This window comes from Marmota flaviventris, chromosome 20 (genome assembly GCF_047511675.1).
Source record: "Marmota flaviventris isolate mMarFla1 chromosome 20, mMarFla1.hap1, whole genome shotgun sequence".
NCBI lineage: Eukaryota > Metazoa > Chordata > Mammalia > Rodentia > Sciuridae > Marmota > Marmota flaviventris.
In genome coordinates, this window is record NC_092517.1 from 21,165,932 (window position 1) to 21,184,121 (window position 18,190).

General features: G+C 39.8%; 1 protein-coding gene across 1 annotated transcript in view; it reads left to right on the top strand.

Annotated features, from left to right (window-relative positions):
• Positions 1-397: 397 nt before the first annotated feature.
• Positions 398-18,190, top strand: part of LOC139703053 (zinc finger protein 345-like) — a 45,070-nt gene continuing 27,277 nt past the window's right edge. The window contains exons 1-3 of the mRNA XM_071605974.1: positions 398-521; positions 15,231-15,304; positions 16,673-16,774. Coding sequence (XP_071462075.1) covers positions 398-521; positions 15,231-15,304; positions 16,673-16,774 — 300 coding nt within the window. The remainder of the gene's footprint in view (positions 522-15,230; positions 15,305-16,672; positions 16,775-18,190) is intronic.

Sequence of the window (18,190 nt, forward strand, 5' to 3'; positions counted from 1 at the left end):
AATGTCATGCTAGCTATAGGTATGTGTGTGACTGATGCCAAATGCAATTCTTCTTAATGGTATTGGGAGAAGGTTCAAAACCATTTGTTGGATATTTGGCAGAAAAATGATAACAGCTTAGATCTTTAGGAGCTGCATCATCATATTCAAGACATACAAAAAAAGTAAGATTTATTTTTCAGATCCTACTTCTTTAGCTGATCAAATACTTAAAGAATTAAACTGCTTTAACCCTGGAAACATTCTTAAACACTCTGCATGGTATATCCTTGTATTGTTCTCCTTGCTACTAATTCTCTTTTGTGTTATAATTGTGGGATGATGTGCCCCCAGAAGAAGAATTCAGGGACTCAAATGATGACCCATCACCTGCTTTTTCAAAGAAAGAAAGACGGATATGTGGGAAGCCCTTCTGAATGACCCATGCCTTCCAGTCCTGAAGCAAAAGGCTCTGATCTGCCACTACATTTGTGGTGACTTGGGCATTGTCCCAGCTCAGATAGAGAGGCGGGTCTTCAGATGTAGGCATTACCCATGAGGGTTGACTTATCCTCACGTGTCCCTTGTAACCCTGCCCCCTCTGGCCTTTTTTGGGTAGAACTTTCTAAGAACAAGAGTCCTCCAATAAAAGCTCTCTTCTGAATGTGGTCACTTTCTCACCAGCCTCTCCCTTTTGGGGAGCCTGAGGTGAAGAGCAGAGAAGCAGTCCTGAAGCTTGTGTAAAAGTAAAGTGTGTCTGTGTTTTATTTGGTGTCCCTGGAAATTCACATGAGTGCCCTTAAGTTCAGCTGACTGTGCAGATCGGGGGTGGCAATTTGCCTGACCTGCATGGGCAGCAATTTGTAACTGGTGTTCAGAGGGTTTACACACACACACACACACACACAGAGAGAGAGAGAGAGAGAGAGAGAGAGAGAGAGAGAGAGCGAGAGCGAGAGCTTATATTTTTGAAGAGTAAAAGCAAAAGCAAAAATTGCCCTGGGATGACTAGATATCCACAAGAAGAAAAAAAAAATTATTTGGATATGTACCTCACATCATGTACAAAAGTAAAATTTTTTTAAAAAGGATCAAAGTCCTTTGTGAAAAAGCTAGAAGCATAAAACTCATAAAAAAAACGTTGAGGAAATTTTGGTTACTTTGGATGTGCTGATGGCTATTTAATATTTTTATTTATTTTAATCAGAATAATCCCCATTTAAAAGTGGTATGATTTCATGTCAAAATAAAACTTAATGTTACATGTAACTGAAATTAACTAAAAAAAAAATAGAATTTAAAAATGAGCAAAGGCATTGGAGATGTAGCTCAGGGGTAAAGCACCCCCAAGTTCAATTTTCAGTACCAACAAATAATTATTAAAGGAACAAAGACATTTCTAAATGTAATAGGCTTAATATTGACTCTGTTGACACTTTTTTGAGTTTGGTGAAAATGAGAGCCATTTTCATGAAAATACATAATTTGTTAAAAAAATATGCCCACAAAATTATGATTTCTCTTTTTTGTGACTCAACAATATGTTCCTGACTACATGAAAAAGCAACAAGTATACAGATGTTAGTTTGGAGTCAGAAGGTAATTAGTTAATGTTATTTGTTTGACAGCCCTTCAGCTAATATGATTCCACACAATGCTAGGGATCATTTGGCTTCAGAGGAATAATCTTTACTCTTGAGAAATTTAAATTTTATTTAAGTCTATAGATTAAGAAAATTGGATGTCCAGGTTTGACTTATACAAGATAAATGTGGTTGGAGATTTTCAGATAGAAGTCCCTGATGGGGGACAGTGAAGTTTCAAATAGCATATACAGAAGCCTAGATGAAGTCTATTGCTTAAAAAAACATAGTGACTAAATTGTAAATATATTAATCTTTACCCTTCAAAAAATTTATTATGCCACATCATAAACCTCATATCTAAAATCCTGTAGATACTTTCCAAATATATGGCATTATAAGCAGTATCTTTTGGCACATGCCTATAATCCCAGCAGTTTGGGAGGCTGAGGCAGAAGGATCACATGTTCAAAGCCAGGCTTAGTGATTGGCTTCTAAATAAAATTGTTAGAAGGGCTGGGAATGTTGCTCAGTGGTTAAGCTCCCCTGGATTCACTCCCTGGTACCAAAAGAAACAAAGAAAAATAGTGTTTTCTAGGAATTTCTTGTCCAATGCAGGGTCATGAGATTTTATATGTTTTCTGCTAAGAATCTTGTAGTCCATCATTTGTGCAATTTGATTACAGCTTGCTTCTCTTCGTCTAGTTACTGTGTAAAATTATGTTTTTGTTTGGGTAGTTTTTCTTTTATAATGTAGGCTTCTGTAGTTATGAATTTTCTTCTGGGGGCTACTTTAGCTGCACTGCATAAGTTTTGGCATGTTTGCTTTAATTTTATTTTCTATTTTTTTCTTTTTGTTCTTCCTACAGAGTATACTGTCTAATTGCTACATGTTTGCAAATTTTTTAATTTTCTGTTTTTTTAACTTAATTTCATTGTAGTTACAAAAGATACTTGTACTGATTTCAGTGCTTTTAAATTTATTGACATTTTTATGGCTTTAAAATGGCAAGTTCTGCACAATGTTTCCTACACACTGGAGTAAAATGTGTATTTCACCTTTTGGGCAGAATATTCTTTATAGTCCTCTAGACCTAGTGTAGTTATATTATTGTTCAAGTCATTTTGTTTTACATGGACTTTTTGCTAGTTATTTCATTCTTTCTTGAAAGTGGGATATCACAAATTATCCTCCCCTTTTTGTAGAAATTTTTCTTCCTTTAATCCTGGTAGTTTTCATTTCATGCATTTTGGAACTCTGTTTTTAGACATGTATACATTTATAACTTAGCTTGTGACACTGCCCACTCTATTGATATGTAATGTATATTTTAACTTTTATCATAAATATGCATATATATATTTAATATATAATTTAATATATACAATTACAAGTATATATAATGTTCTTGCCTCTATATAACAATTTCTGTCACAGCTGATTTTGTCTGACATGTGCATGGCCCTCCAGCTGTTTTCTTTGTTGTTTTTTTTTGTTTTTTCTTATATTGGGGGTTTTACCCAGGAGCACTTTACTACTGAGACCGGTCCGCAGCCATTTTTATGTTTTATTTTGAGGTAGGGCCTCACCAATTTGCAAGGAGCCACCCATGAATTACTTGAGGGTCTTCTGTCACTATGGAGCCATGGGGATTTAGATTTAACCTTGGAAACTATGGAGGCACCCTCAAGAACATTAGATTGCCCAAGGCACATGACCTATAAAAGTTACTAGGTGATATTAGTTAGCTGTGACCAAGTTTAATCCTACCCAGTGTAGATTTGATTCCTTTGTTTCAGATTGTACAGGGAGATCCTTCACTACCTTCTCATCAACTTATGGCAGAAGAAAGGATTGCCATAACAAAGGTTGAATCTGCCATGAAGACTGCACAGCTTACTAGAATTAATCCACAATAGCCTATATCTTGATTAACATTTCCCAATGTTCATACTCCTACAGGAGCAATGTGGCAATAATTGGGAATTATTGAGTGGCCTTGCCTACCTCATTCTCCTAAAAAGTTATTGACTCCGTTTCATAGCTTTATTGTGCAGTTTTTAAAGGAAGAGCACGAGTTTTGCAGATAGTTGGGTCATAGCCTAATATTATTGTTACCCCCTTTTCTACTCAAGAGCATGATTGGCTTTGGCAATCTTCTAATACTTGGCAGATAGCTTTTGCTAATTTCCCTGGTCAAATGGAAAGCCATTACCTTCATGATAAAATTATTCAGTTTGCTCTTGTGATTACATTTATTTTTCCCAAAAGTGTACGTGCTTAACCAATAGTTGGAGCATTAACAATTTTTACTGATGGATCGAGTTCAGGAAAAGCAGGTTTCTATAGCCAGACTCATACAAAGATAATACAGACATCTTATACTTCTGCACAATGAGCAGAACTTCAAGCTCTCATTTGTGCTTTAACTCATTTTTTAAATGTGCCAAGCATTACTTATTCAGATAGTTCACATGCAGTTCATATTACAAAAAATATTGAAACATCAACTACTGGGAACACACTATTTCAAGAGTTATTTAATTTGTTTTAGATCTTACAAAAGACAATTCAAATGTGTCACCATCCATGTTTCATTAGCCATATAAGGGCACATTCTAATCTTCCAGATCCTTTAGCATCAGGTAATGATAAGATTGATAAACTTGTTGCTGTTTGTGAATAAATATCTTTATATGATTGTGCAAAAGCATCACTTTCTTTACATCGTCAGAATGCTACTACTTTACATAAAAAATTAATATTCCTGGGGAAAAACTTGTCAAATTTTACATCAAATCTCACAATATTTTATTCATATTTTATCTTCACCAACTAGGGTTAATCCCATGGTTTATGACCAAATGAGTTATGGCAAATGGATGTAACTCGCATCCCTCAATTTGGCAAACAGTGTTAAGTTCATGTTATTGTTGATACTTACTCTAGATATATTTTTGACATTGCCTGTGTAAGAGAAAATACTCAGCATGTTATTTCTCACTGTCTAGCTACTTTTGCAGCATGAGGATGTCCTTTACAGATTGAAATTGACAATACTCCAGCTTATACCAATTTTTGTTTTCAACAGTTTTGCCATCAATTTTATACTGATCATAAAACAGGTATTCCATAGAAGCCTCAAGGTCAAGTCATTGTAGAATGAACTCATGTGTCTATTAAGCTACAATTACAAAAAAGGGGGGGGAATAAGACACCACACACACACACACACAAACTTTAATCATGCTTTGTTTTGATTTTTTTAAATTGTGACTCTGAAAGTCACACTGCAGCCAAAGGACACATTTCTTCTACTGCATCCGGTCCCTTGAGCCAAGGTTGGTGGAAACATTTACAAACGTAACAGAAAATATCAGATCCAGTGATAATATGGGGTAGATGTCATGCTTGTGTTTTCCCAGAAGGTACCTCTCATCCTATTGGGGTACCTGAATGAGCTATCAGACATGGAGGACCTAGAACCAAGGTTCAGCTAATGAAGATTGATCCAGAGATGTCAGACCTGACCCCCAGCAGGAAGTGAAAGCTACAAAGGAGGAAGAGGATGAAGAAGGCCCAGAGAGACTGAAATTTGAAACTGCCATCATGGAGGCAACTGTAGAATCTAGCGCCACAGCCTGACCACATAGTTTGACACAAGGAGGAACTAACCCTGCAGCCACAATGTTTGTGGCCATGTTAGCTCTGTTGAGCTGTCCAGTAAATGGGGTCCAGAAAGAGACCAATTGGACATATTTTCCAGACCCACCTTTGGTACACCCAGTGGTGTGGACCAGAGAATCCATCCCAGTATTTACCAATGATATTCATGTAATGTGTGTTTTTACAGATAACTCTGATTAAAACCAATCCCTGTGATTGGATTTAATTATACTGGTTATAGTGGACAACTACATATATATTGGTCCCATGATAAGCATGCTGGCTATCCAGGGGTATCTTTTGAAGAAAATACAGCATATGGGGGGTGTAGACCAGCCAATAGTACTGGACCCTGGGACTGTAAGCAATATGTCCAAACAGTTATTAAAATTGGACTTACTCATAATAAGCCAGTATTTGCCACAGAACTTCTGCCAATACCTTACTGTCCTAATCATTCTGCAATAGAATTTGGCACCTTTCCTAAATGGATAGACTGTGCAAATGTCTTGCCAGTGCAACAAAAAGGTTCTAAAAATAGTGGATATATTTTAGACTGGTCTCCAAGAATAGACAAAAGAAAATCACATAAGGATGCCATGATCCCTGGAGGTTTTGTTGGTAATATCCTAACCTTTAGTGAAGGCGGTATCCAAAAAGATGTTTGGTGCTTAATTGCAGCCTCAGATTTCCTATATTACACTGACAGCCCTATGCCTGACTTTGTAGGCAGGGGGTGTAAAGAGGGTTCCTGGTATGGCCTGCAGGCCTGTGTTCAATCTCCTTATGCTTTAATTACTGGAAATGTGAGAGTTAAGAGAAAGGATGATAAATATCTTGTAGCCTGTAAAAAGTGCAGTTTACCTAATTGCAGTTCTAGATATAACAAGGGAAAGGAGCAGTAATCCTTCACCAGTCTTCCTTTGTCTTACTGCCAGCCAACATTTCAGAACAATGGTATGCTGCTGCTGGTGTTCAGGTTTTACAACAGACACATGCTCAGGTGAGAAGACTCAAGCAAGCTTTTGGACTCATAATTCTTGGTTATAATTTTTCAAATTTTATTTAGTTTTTTATTGTTGGTTGTTCAAAACATTACAAATTTCTTGACATATCATATTCCACACTTTGATTCAAGTGGGTTATGAACTCTCATTCATCAGTCTACAGTTACAGTTTAGTGGCTTGATTCAGAACATTTAACATGCAAATTTTCTTAATAATTTGGCTCAAAATACTTCCAAGGCCTTCAATAATCAAAAATATTGATTTTTGAAAGTATTGAAACTTGAATGCCTTAGAAACTTCACTCCTAAATATTGGTAATGAGCTTTCTGCTCTCTCATTTAAGGAAAGGTTTAAATTGCATCTGACTATGAAGGTCTCTGTTACTGTAACCAAATATAAGGCTTACCAATGGGATTTGGAGAAGGTTAAGTCATCTAATGGGTATTTGGCATAGCAATAATAATAGACTGGATCTTATGGAGTTACATCACAACATCCAGGATATTCAAAAAAGCAAAATCGATCTTATGGATCCTACCTCTCAAACAGGAACTACTTCAAGAATGGAATGGCTTTAACACTGGAAACACACTGAAACACTCTGCATGGTATATTATTGGAATGAGATGTTTGCTACTAGTTCTTTTTTGAATTGTGATAATAGGTTATCACACCCTCAAAACAGGAATCCATTAACTTAAAATAACGGCTCATCTTTTTCTATTGCAAAGTAAAAAGGGGGAATATGCAGGGTGCCACCCATGAATTACTTGAGGATCTTCTCTGAGTATGGAGCTATGGAGATTTAGTTCTAACCATGGGAACTATTCACAGCTCCCCAGAGTGCACTAGATTGCCCAAGGCAGATGACCCTATCCCTGCTCTACCAGGAAGACCCCTCTTCTAGCTCTGAAGTTGGGCATAACCCACTGGGATATGCAAAGCCCACTTTCTACCTTATTTGGCAAAGAACATTCCATGGAAAACCTTTGATATTCCCTGATATAATTAAAGCAAACATGGGCTCCATTTTGCTCTTTTGAGTGTGGAAGCTTTATCCTGAAGATTGGCTAGCCCATCCCACCCCTGCTTTTAAAATTACTTTCTGTATCCTGTGGGTTATTTTTGTCCCCTGCTTCACCTTTTTTAGCTTTTATTTTGCAGCCAGACCATTCCACCAAGAGGAACTCTATTTTTACCACCTGCAGTTTTGAATTCACAATACTCTTGCCTCAGCCTCCCTAGTCACTGAACTACTTTGGTGGGCTCTTGATTGCTATTTTAATGTTTTTTATATTTATTTTTATTCTCATCCCATCTTTGTTTTGGAATCTAAAGTGAATCTGATGTAGACAGCAGAAAAATTTTGTTGGATTCTAGGTCTTTTACCCAAGGGTGCCTAAACTCTGGGCTATATCCCCAGCCACTTTTTAATATTATTATATTTTATTTTCAGACAGTGTTATGCTAAGTTGCTGATGCCAGCATCAAACTTGTTATACCCTAGCCTCAGTCTCAAAAGTAGCTTAGTGACATCATTTCACCACTGTGCCCAGATGATGATGACTTAGACAGGCTCTCCGTAAGTCACCGAGTTTGCCCTCAAACTTGCAGTCCTCTTACCTTAGCCTCCTGAGTTTCTAGAGTCACAAATGTGTGCTGCATGCCCAGTTTGATCAATATGTTTTCTAAAATTGGAATAAATTGGATCTATATGTAGTAATAGTAATGAAAAAAGTAATAATAATGAACCAAATGCTTCTTCTATGTTGCCTCTTGGTTTCTACGTATACGTTTTGGGTTTATCAATATTTTCCATTATTGCCTATTAATGATTCATTTTTCTTGTGTACCATTTTAATTTTATTTTCTTCTTTTGGTACATGTTTTAGTTTTTCCTTAGTGATTGTGCTGGGAGCTCTAACATCTTAAATTTATGACAGTTTTTATACATGCCAAATTAGTTTCAATAGTATAGAAAAATTTTGCTAATCTTACAGATTTGTCCCTCAGTCCTGGTTTTTATCTTTGTCATAGACTATAACTTCATGCATCGTGTGTCTTCTATGGCTTGGATATCATTTGTCCCAAACAAGCTTAGGATCTGGACACTTGGTCCTCATTATGGTAGCACAGAGGCAGGGGAACCTTACAAATGTGATGTCTACTTGGTGTTAATTCAGACATTGGGGACACCACTTTTAGGATGAATGGACGCTAGTCCCTTGGAATGAGTTTTTGAGAAAACGAGTTGTTATGAAAAATCAAGACCTCCCCTCTCTGCTCTGTGGCTTGTATTGGTCCATATGATTTTTCCTCTTCCACTTGTCCCCACTCTGATGACAGCCACCATGCTGGAATAGAGCAAAGTGGGTACTCCCCAGAAGCCAAGTGGATGGGATCCCTTTATCTTGGACTCTCATACTCTAACATTCTGACCTAATTGACTTTTTAATCACAAAGTACTCAGCCTTAGGTATTTTCTGATAGCAATTAAAAATTGAGTCTTGTAGTCATTCAGCATCAATGTTTGTTTAGTTCTAAGTGTTATTTTTGTGTTCTAAGTGTTATTTTTGAACTCATTTATTTTTTAAATTTTTTAAAATTTTATTTTTTAAATACACAACAGTGGAATGCATTGCAATTCTTATTACACATATAGAGTACAGTTTTTACACTTATATTTTTAAAACAAATAGAAAAGGGTTAGAAACTAAATACTCCATAATACTGGCTATATTTAGCTACCATATATAGCTACTGAGCTACATTATTTCTCATTATTTTATGAAGCCTGAAGGTTCTGTTTTTATCATTTGCTTTAACCTTGATGGCTCTATTGGCATTTATGGAATTGTTTACTCACCACAAACACTTAATTGCACAAATCTCCATTTATCTTTTGAACAATAGTTTAGCAAGGTATAAAATTATTGATGGTTAAACAACAAGTTTCATCATGTCTTCCCACTGACTTCCAGAGTCTTGGATTCTCTAGGGAAACCCACTAATGCTGTCTTGTACCTGAACAACTGTGTCTCTCTGACCACTCATGAGATTGCCTCTTGGTATTTGTTTTACAGCAATTTGACTGTCATAGTTCCTCTTATCCATGGTTTCCCTTTCTGCAAGCTATCGAAAATTCAGAATGAGCAACTCATGAGTTTTAAATTGCAAAGTGTTCTGAGTAACATGAGGCAATCCCACACCACCCCACCCCAGCCCTCTAGGGCATGAGCCTCTGCCTTCTCCAGCAGTTTCCCAGTTGGTATACTGTTTTTGAAATACCTTCCTGTTAGTGCTGAGTTGCCATCTTTGTTGAGAGACTGACTGTCGTGATAGTGCTCCACTTGTGTAGAAGAGAACATCTCTCCAATTAATCAAGCACCACATTCTGTTTGTGCCCATGTTGCATTGTTAGCACCTTGGAGCTTAAGAATAGAAGACACACCTTGACCCTTCCTAATGGCAAACATGATTTCCCATGAGACTCTGACCCAAGAAGTTGATATGTGTTTAATAAGTTTAGGATGAACCTCTTTCACGAATAACCTCAAGAGAAAGTACCAGTGACTAGGAAGTCTAGTCTACTTCATTGTAATGCTAAAATGTCCACCAGGAAGGAAGTTGAACCTCATTACCATAGTATATGGTTGTATGCCAAACTATCTTTAAGAATAACTCATGTGTAACCAAGGGAGTCTGGTGCATGCCTAACTTCCATGATTGAACCTGATTTCATCTGACAATGCAAGGTAAAAGCCTCCCCCCCAATGCCACCATGATCTGAGGGATGAGGTATCAGTCCCTGGGCATAATGAGGAGCCACTGGAGGCTCTTGTTCTCTCCAAAAGGAAAATGCTATAGTCATCATCCATGGAAGAATTTAAGCCTCATTCTCACACCATGTAATGCATGCAGAAGCACATATTTCTCATGATCCTGGGCAAACATTTCTCAACCTCCACTGATAACTAGGTTGTGGGAGTTTAAAAGCTTCTTAGAAGGAATTTCAGTGGTCAATTCTGCTCATTATTTATTTATTTATTTTTGGCACCAGGGATTGAACCCAGGGCTGCTTAACCACTGAATCACATCCCCAGCCCCTCCCTTTTTAAATATATATACTTTATTTAGAGACAGAATCTCACTGAGTTATTTAGTCCTCACTAAATTTCTGAGGCTGACTTTGAACTCATGATCCTCCTGCCTCAGGCTCCCAAGTTGCTGGGATCATGGGCATGCAACTCTCTGCCTGGCTCAGTTAATTTTCCTTAATGATAAAAATAATGATTCTTTTCTATTATAAGGGTTGAAGTCTAGAAGTCAGAAGTTGTTTCTGTTTTGTTTTTTCCCCCACCAGTTTAAGCAAGACCCAGTAAGCATCTGTACCAGTGCTGGATGAGAAGAGAGTTACAGAAAAACTTCCATGTTAAGTTGATTGCAAGTAATAGAATGGATAGCTGGCCAAGGACAAGGAGTCAAAGGCCACTTCAAAGTTCTTGGTGTCAAAAATTGAGAATTCAGATAAAAAACATGTTTGTGGGAGGAGAAAAATGAAGACTTAGTCCAGCAGTGGAGATGTCTTGCAGTTTTCATTCAGCATAGGTGGGTGGCTTGTTCCAGGCCAGCAGTCCCCAAGAGATTGCAAAGTGCATCAATTTATGTATACAGTTTGCAGACAGCTTGCTCATCTCCTCTGATAATCTCTGGATTACTAATAAAATTTGCTTCAGGGCTGGGGCTGGGCCTCAGTGGCAAGAGTGCTTGCCTAGCACTTCTGAGGGACTGGGTTTGATCCTCAGCAACACATGAAAATAAGTAGAAAAAAGGTATTGTGTCCATCTACAACTAGAAATATATATATTTTTAAAAACTGATACAATGTAACCGCTATGTAAGTAGACATTATACCATTGTCATTATTTGGGAGAAAGTCTGTACATTTACTAGGTACACGTGCAAATCATTTTCCAATCCTTCCCATCCACCAGGGTTTGAGACCTTGGGTGCAGAATCCAGGCATGTGGCCACAGGTATTTCCAATCCCTGGAGAATACCAAGGGCAGGTTGTCTGGAAAAGGCTTAGAAATATGTTGTAGGAATTCCAATAACATCTGGAGCAGAGAGAGAGAGAGGCAAGTAGAGGGTCAGAGATGACACCTGGAAAAGCAGCAGGTGGCAGGCAGAGCCGTGAGTGGTGGGATGGCAAAGAGGACAGGCAGAACCTCTAGGGACACAGGGGCGGTGGGCAGATGTTTGGATGGGGAACACTGAATGCTTGAGGAAGCAGATGGAGAAAGAAGATGTCACCGTTAATAAAATAAATAAATGGGGACAGAATAGATTTAGAAGCTCAGAAATTCTTGACCTTCAAACTCCTCCTTTATTCCAGAAGATTGCATTCCCCTTTCTGAACAGAACGCACAGTGGGATTTTTTGTTTTTGTTTTTGTTTTAGAAAACTGGTAAAAGTGTTCACTGGGTTTGAAAGATGATTTATGGCCCTCGAAAAAGGTTCTCTCGAGTTTCTGTTCACACAGTATTGGTCTCTACTTTTTTCCATTTTTGATGAATATCTAACACCTGGCCTACCAGTGGATACTAAATTTTATAAGCCAATGATTGTATTTTTAAAATGCAAAATTATTAGGGAACTCTACGGGGTGATACATAATTGGTTCTCCAAGATGCAGCTCATCCCTGCCTTGATCTATCTATCTATCTATCTATCTATCTATCTATCTATCTATCTATCTATCTATCTTCAGTGCTCATGGTGGATCTACCACTCAGCTACATATTGATAGTGATGGGTAGCATGCAGATGTGATTGATGGGATCATGAAGGTCAGGGAGTCATTCTATGAATCTGGCCCACTGTACAGAGACCTCCACATGGGTTTTCTTAGAAAAGTAATTTATCTAGAGCCCTGCCTGGGCCAAGTCAATGTGCTATATTCCATCCCTCAGCCAACAACCTGTGATTTCTGTGAGCAGTGATTTATTCTCTGCCAGTGATTATACAAGTTAACCTGGAGGGGACAAGTTCTGGGACACTTTCACAGACTGGATTCCAGAATTCAAGGAGATAGGATGATTTCACCTAACCATCAAATATGTAAGAACCATTCCAGATCAGCATGAGCCAAAGCGACCTAGAGTTGTCCTGGATCTTTGGCATGTGAACTTCCTGTTCCTATCTCTAGTGTGCATCTGCTAACGACTATTTCTATCAGGTATTAGTTTATTTAAAGACATAGGGAAAGTAAAGAGGGACACTATCAAGAGGGAGTGTCCTCTCTGATAGTATGGTCCCAGAAAAGTTCCAATTAGAACCCGTCAGTGCAGACCAAAGTGAATTAAGAATTGCATTTATATATTTAGAATATCATGTTAAACTTTTCATAACAAGTTTTTTTTTAAAAAAACCTAAATGACAGCAGAATGCATTTCAATTCCTATTACACATATAAAGCACAATTTTTCATATCTCTGTATGTAACATATATTGACACCCAATTCAAGTCTTCATACATGTATTTTGGAAGATGATGTCCATCACATTGCACCATCCTTACTAATCTTTTGCCCCCTTCTTTTCCCTCCCACCCCTTTTCCCTATCTAGAATTCATCTAATCCTCCCATGTTCCCCCTGCCTACCCCACTATGAGTCAGGCCCCTTATATCAGAGAAAACATTCATCATTTTTGGGGGGGGTATTGGCTAACTTCCCTTAGCATTATCTTCTCCAATGCCACCCATTTACCTGCAAATGCCATGATTTTATTCTCTTTTGTTGGTGATTAAAATTCCATTATGTATATATAATGCATATTTTTTCATCCGTGCATTCACTCAAGGCATTTTGTGGGCATTCCTGCATTCTGGTGATTTATGAACCTTCTCCTTTGAGTTTCAGTGAAACTTTCTTCTTGGTATCTCAACATTTCTGCCCCAACCAGACATGTTCCATAGTTCTTTATGGACCTGAAGTGTTGCTAGAGGAATGCTTAAATGATCATTTAGTTATCAAAGCAAATAGGGCAGTGTTTTCAGGACAGAAGACTTAAGAGAATGCTCATTATTAGATTTATATTTTTACTTATGTATTTAGCCATGGACTCGTGGTTTTTGCAGTGATCCACAAATGTGGTCCACAAACCAGCAGATTTCAGAAACTTTTCATGTTGACAGCTCTTTTCAAATGGTTTCCTTCTGATTGAGGCCCATTTGACAGAGGGTAAACATTAAGATGCTTTTAAAGTGCTTGTGAATTTTCCTGGCTAGAATATTACAGAGAGTTTTGCCAGTTTTCTTGCCACATTGTTTATCTCATTTGTGTTGAAAAACATCTCAAATGCAAGGAATGCACCTCAGAGGCAATCTCGTGCAGCTGGCCACCCACAGACCCCCACACCCACCCATCCAATTCTCCATCCCCCTTTAATTGGGTGTCAGGTAGTGTTGGATTGTTAATTATTGGGTAAAACCTAGTGTTTTGTCCTCAAGGACCCCAAGGTCTAGCTTGCTGGTTATTGGAACCACTGGGTTGGTTTTTCACTTTTACTTGCCTCTCAAGACAAATCTGAGCTCCATCCAGGGACCTATATCTAATGGCACTGGTAGTTTGGAAAAAATTTCTAATTTCGTTTAAGAGAACTAACAGCAAGAATAATTTCCCTCATGAGGGAAGGAGGGGTTCTGGCCCCAGTGTGTCCTCGGCTCTTTCCTTCTTCTCACCCACATAATCTTCTCATCATAGGCCAGACAACTGTGTACTGCTTACCCCTGGAGTCCTGGGCATGTGCCTTGACCTTCTAATTCTTCCTTCAAGAGAAATGTTCCCATTTAACAAATGCAGGAAAACTGGTCCCCCAAATACCTGGGCTGCTGTTACTGAGAAGCAAAACAAAAAAAAAATACTGAAGATGGGGACTGGGGCTGGGGCTCAGCCGTAGAGTGCTCACCTTGCATGTGTGAGGCCCTGGGTTCCATCCTCAGCACCACAGAAAAATAAATGGATAGAATAAAGGTATTTGGTCCAACTCCAACTAGAAAAAATATTTCAAAAAATAAACACTGAAAAGGCAATGTATCTAGCAATTAGGGAAATGCAAAATAAAACTGAGATTCTCTTTCATTCCAGTCACAATAGCAATTATCAAGAATACAGTAACAATAAATTGGTGAGAATGTGGGGGACAGGGAATGCTCACACCTTGTTGGAGAAACTGCACATTGGTGCAACCCCTCTGGAAAGCAGGATGGAGATTCCTCAAGAAACTTGGACTGGAACCAACCTCTGACTCAGTTATCCTACTCCTCAGCATAAAGAGGATTTAAAATCAGCATACTGCAGGGACACAGCCACATCGATGTTTATGATAGCACAATTCACAATAGCTAAGCTTTGAAGCCAGCCTAAATGCCCATCAACAGATGAATAGATAAAGAAATTGTGGTATATATACATGGTGGAATATTACTCAACTTTAAAAAGGGATGACTTCATAACATTGGCCAGTAAATGAATGGATCTGGAGATTATCATGCTAAAATAAAATAAGGCAATCCCCCAAAACCAAATCTATATCACAAGGAAGGTGGGGGGCAAGAAGTAAAGTTCTGTAGATGAGACAAAGGGGAGCAACAGGAAGGGAGGGGAGATGAGAACAGAAAAGACAGTAGCATGAAGTGACCATAATATTTCTATTTAAATATATGAAAATACCTCAGTGAATCCACCCATCATGCCCACCTACAAGAATGGGGTCCTAAGGAGAATAAGGCATATTTTATGTTTGGATAAGTTTACCACAATGGACTCTATGATCATGTATAACTAAGAAGAACCAATAAAATAGAAAAAGATTTAAAAGTACTGAAAAGGACCATGGGACCAAATTGATAGCATCATAGCCGGATATGGAAATGTCTTTAGGTACATTCCAGAATTTTCTAAACCGCTCCCCCATTGGATGCTGCCAAAGGTGTTGGAGCCTATGGGAAGGTGGAGGTTCAAGGCTCTGCGTTCATCTGCAGGTTCAGTGATCCCAGGGGACAGGTAATCTCGAGGCCTCCATTCACCTAAGGCAGAGAGAAACAGGGTGCATTCGAGTCTATGGAGTTATTTACCAAATTAGGAAAACCTGGAATTGACCTTCTTGGACTCCAAATCAAACCCAAATTATTTTCCCTTAAAGAGACAGACCCTTGAGCCCCTCTTAAGGAGAAGTCTTCTCTGTATTATGTGACTTTTTGCACCACTGAATTGGGGGGACAAGACGCAGAGCTCTCTTTGGAAACACATTGGCTTTGTTTGCATCAAGACAAGCAGGTAGGGTCTCTCTTTTTTCTTGCCAAGTGCAGAGTATTTAGCTGATACTAAGGATGCGCACTTGGGCAGGGTGTCTCTGGTTTTTGGAGGAGGCAGGATCCCATTGCCTCCAGGGAACCAGGGAGAGTATCCAGGGTGGCCTTGATCTGTGCAAGGCTGTTATCCTGTGGCCACTGCAGGTATTTCTCTCAAAAAAAAAAAAAAAAAAAAAGAAAGAAAAAAAGTGGCACACGCCTGTCATTGCAGCGGCTGGGGAGGCTGAGGCAGGAGGATGGCGAATTCAAAGCCAGCCTCAGCAAAATCAAGGTGCTAAGCAACTCAGTGAGACGCTGTCTCTAAATAAAATTCAAAATAGCGCTGGGGAAGGGGCTCAGAGGTCGAGTTCTGAATTCAACCCCCAGTTGCCAGAGAGTGAGAGAGCCTGGGTGCAGCTGGGGTTTACCCAGGTCTGCGCTCTCCTGGGTCTCTTCTGTGCTGTTCTCCTATTCTGCCTCCAGCTCAATGTGGACTCAAGATACAGATTCAACTCAGCTGGAGGAAAATCAGCTCTCATGCTGCCAACCAGGTGGGAGTCTCCTCCAAGGCGCCTGCCAGGCCCCCTGTGAGCCTCTAGCAGCAGTTCCCAAGGGGCAAAAGGCCAGTTCTGCTTGGAGAAATTTGCACAGATGAACAGAGGACAAGTCAACATCCCGAAGACACTCTGAGTGGTCTTATTATAGGAGGAGGCCCAGGTGGTGAAACGTTCAAGAAATGACTTCAATTTCCTAACATCAAAACCCAACAGAACTTAGAATTCTGGTCAACCTAACCCTGACCAATGCCCAGACCGCAAAAGGAAAAGAAAAAAAAAACCAAAAAACCCTGCCATTGTGGCCTCCTTTTTGCCTGGAGTAGATATCACCCCCCTATCACTCAAAAAGAAGGCTCGCTGGGCTCAGGCTGGGCAGAGCGGAGACTGACTGATGCCCTGTCCATTCAGAAGCACCTGTGTTGAGCGTTGTCCAATCCAGAGCGCAGGCAGAGAGCAGGGGGCGGGCTTCTGCGCTCGGGATGGGATTTATTTCTCCTGGATTCGCGGTTTCATGATTCCTGCAGTTTGACTCCAGGCTTCGCTCCATGCTCAGGATCCTGGGTGGCCCTGCCATGCACGGGCGGAAGCTCTTCAGGGCAGGCTTGGCTGCTGGGCACCAGGAAATGGTGAGTGTGTAGTGACACCTAGTGCCTGGACAGGGAGGCTTGAGAGGGAGGCCAGGCAAGGAGGCCGTCTGGCGGGATTGGCTGTGGGGGAAACCCGAGCTGGCCGACCCCAACCCCAACTCTGGGCGCTCTCTGCGTCCACAGGCCTTAGCCCCTCTGGGAGAGCGCCCCTCAGTCCCCCTGGCCAGCTGGGTGGGGAGCGTGACAGTGGCGGAGACCCCTCACAGCCTCCCCATCCCCTGGGGCAGCCTCAGCCCCTGCCAGAGTCCTGTCTGGCAGGTGAGCGCGACTACCCAGCGTCTTCCCGGGCTGTGGTGATTGACAGGTGGGACCACTAGAAATCCGATCTCCAAGTCGGGCGATGGCCCACACCTGTCATCCCAGTGGCTGGGGCGGGGGCCTGATGCAGGAGGATTGCGAGGTCAAGGCCAGCCTGGGCAAGTTGGCAAGGCACTTATAGACTCAGGGAGACCCTGCCTCAAAATAAAATGCAAAATAGGGCTGGGGATGGAGCTCAGTGGTCGAGTGCCTCTGCGTTAAATACGGACGGACGGATGGATGGATGGATGGATGGATGGATCAAACCTCCAAACATGGTTTTCCTGCAGGAGGGGAGCTGAGGTTTACAGGGACCTCGCTTATTCCTGTGGACTTTATTTGTTTTTTGTTTGTTTGTTTTGGTAGTTAACAGAAGAGTGCTTTACCACTCAGCTATGAGCCTGGTAGTTTTTAGTTTTTATTCTGACCGAGGGTCTAGCTAAGTTGCTGAGATTGGCCTGGTTAGGGTTTGATTGATAATGACTTTTGCATTGCAATTAAGTGTATGATTTTTATATCCTCTGGGTGGACTTTGTTGACATCATGATTTCTTGATGACAATTGTAATAGTACAGCTTCACAATGCACATGTTAGGTAATAAATCCTTTTTTTTCCTCTTATAATTTTTTGCTCTTATAATTCAAAAGTTTCTTGGTTAAGTTTACATATATTTAACTTTGTGGATGAATTTTAGGACTGGATGCTTCCATTAAGAGTAAAGCATGCTGGATTGTTTATTAGTGCATCATATTTATACATAATACCACATGCATATGGCACCCGTGTAAAACTTACCCGTGGTATTTTATATTATTTTTAATCTGAATATCCCATGACTATTAATGTATTATCCTGGTCCTATGAACTGATTGCAGCAAGTCCCTGCAGCGGGGGACTATCATGTGTCTTTAACAGCAAAACAGTTTCCACAAATAGTTAAGAAGCAGTTAAACTCCTTGAGTTTGTTAGAATTCTTTTGTTTCCTATCTTCATTGATACTATTTAATTTTCTCTCTGATAGGGTTTTAGTTTACATTTCTTGGGTTTCTAAAGATGTTGGATTCTTTTTATTCTTATTATTGAACACGTGGGTATCT